The sequence below is a fragment of the Protopterus annectens genome, chromosome 8.part1 (assembly GCF_019279795.1).
Source record: "Protopterus annectens isolate FY-2018-M chromosome 8.part1, PAN1.0, whole genome shotgun sequence".
Lineage (NCBI taxonomy): Eukaryota > Metazoa > Chordata > Ceratodontiformes > Protopteridae > Protopterus > Protopterus annectens.
In genome coordinates, this window is record NC_056742.1 from 472601248 (window position 1) to 472602888 (window position 1641).

At 32.7% G+C, this 1641-nt stretch overlaps 1 protein-coding gene across 1 annotated transcript; it reads left to right on the top strand.

The window, feature by feature from the left end:
• Positions 1–468: 468 nt before the first annotated feature.
• On the top strand, positions 469–1377 carry LOC122810144 (olfactory receptor class A-like protein 1). The gene has a single exon (XM_044081618.1). The coding sequence runs from the start codon at positions 469–471 to the stop codon at positions 1375–1377; it is 909 nt and encodes a 302-aa protein (XP_043937553.1).
• The last annotated feature ends 264 nt before the right edge of the window (positions 1378–1641 follow it).

A 1641-nucleotide genomic window follows, 5' to 3' on the forward strand; every position in this document is an offset into this window, starting at 1 on the left:
TGTTGTCTTTTTTTTAGATTCAATTAATTACTGTAGATAATTATCTACAAATGAAAATGCACTTTCTGTATACCGAAACATATTCAAGCAAAAATGTAATTTGTTTCTGAAAAACTTGAAAAATATATTTCCAATGAATTAAGTAATGATGTTGTTACATCTCGTTATAGGGATTCTACTCTGAAGGCACTGAGAAGATTCAAATCCCTGCCTTTTTTCTGCGTGTCTGACTGTATTGTTCAAAACTTTATATTAAAAGTGTTTAAGAATGACAAAAAACACCAACAGCAGTATAACATAAGAAACATTCAAATTTAAAACGTAATATCTTGCTGCAGTAGTAAACACAACATCAGTATGAGATGCGTGTTATGTGTTAAAAACATCTCATGTTAGATCATAAACATTTGATGCATTTACTCACTTTTGCTAAAGTTAATAGTTAAGGAGGTTTGATAATACACAAAAATGAATGCACAAGAAATTAAAGGAGTTATCTTCTTTCTAACTACAGTCATAGGCATCTTTGGAAATGCAATCATTCTTGTGTTTATGATATACATTGCTCTTCAAGAGAAAAAAATGATGCACTCTGAGGTAATACTGTCTAGCCTAGCATGCTCAAACCTTATCCATCTTTTAACGGTAGGACTTCCGCATTCTCTTTACCCATTTGGCATAATATATTTTTACACAGACCTTGACTGTAAATCTGATGTGTATTTAATGAGGGTATCTAGAGTTATGATCATTGGTTTAACCTGCTTGCTCAGTTGTTTTCAGTGTGTAACTCTGGCTTCCTTAAACCCACAGTGGGCAACATTAAAACTCAAGATGCAAAAATATCTAATCCTTTTAATCCTAATTGTCTGTTTAATAAGCTTGGCGTCCAGTATAAATTCAGCCCTATATCCAGTTACAGGAAGGAATGCAACAAATTTAAAATACACTTTTAATCTGGGATACTGCCTTTCAATTTATCCAGATAAGCTTGTATTTGAATTGACTGGTTTTATTTCATTTGCTCGTGATGTAGCATTTGTTGTTCTCATGGCTCTTGCTAGTGCCCACATTCTTCTAATCTTACACAGGCATGGAAAGCAGATGAAAGGAAAGAGGAGTTCAGATCGGAGTCAAGAAGCCGGAGTTGAGCAGCAGGCATCCAAGATGGTGGTAGCTTTTGTTGTAACATATGTGTCACTCTTTGGAATAGAAAATACCATTTGGTTTTATCAGATCTCAGTTTCAAAGCAAGGTGATCCTTCCTATAATGATTCCCGTTATTTCTTATCATTTTGTTTTTCCTCACTTTTTCCAATAATTCTAGCTGCTTATAATCAAAAACTGAGACACAGAATAATATGCTACAAATGCTAAGTTAGAAAATAAATATCTAAAGTATTTTGTTAGGTATTCTCATAGTACCATTGTATGAACCATAACATACTGCACTCCTTCTAATGTTAAACAATTTTGAATATTAAATTAAATTCTTGATGTATTATACAAGTTCTGCATTCCTGATGTTCATGATAGGGCAAATTCTGCAATGCTCTGTAATAAAAAATGAAAATTTTCTGTGCATCTTTCTTTAGCATTCCTTGCATATAAATATGAACAATCACATATTGATATGCATGC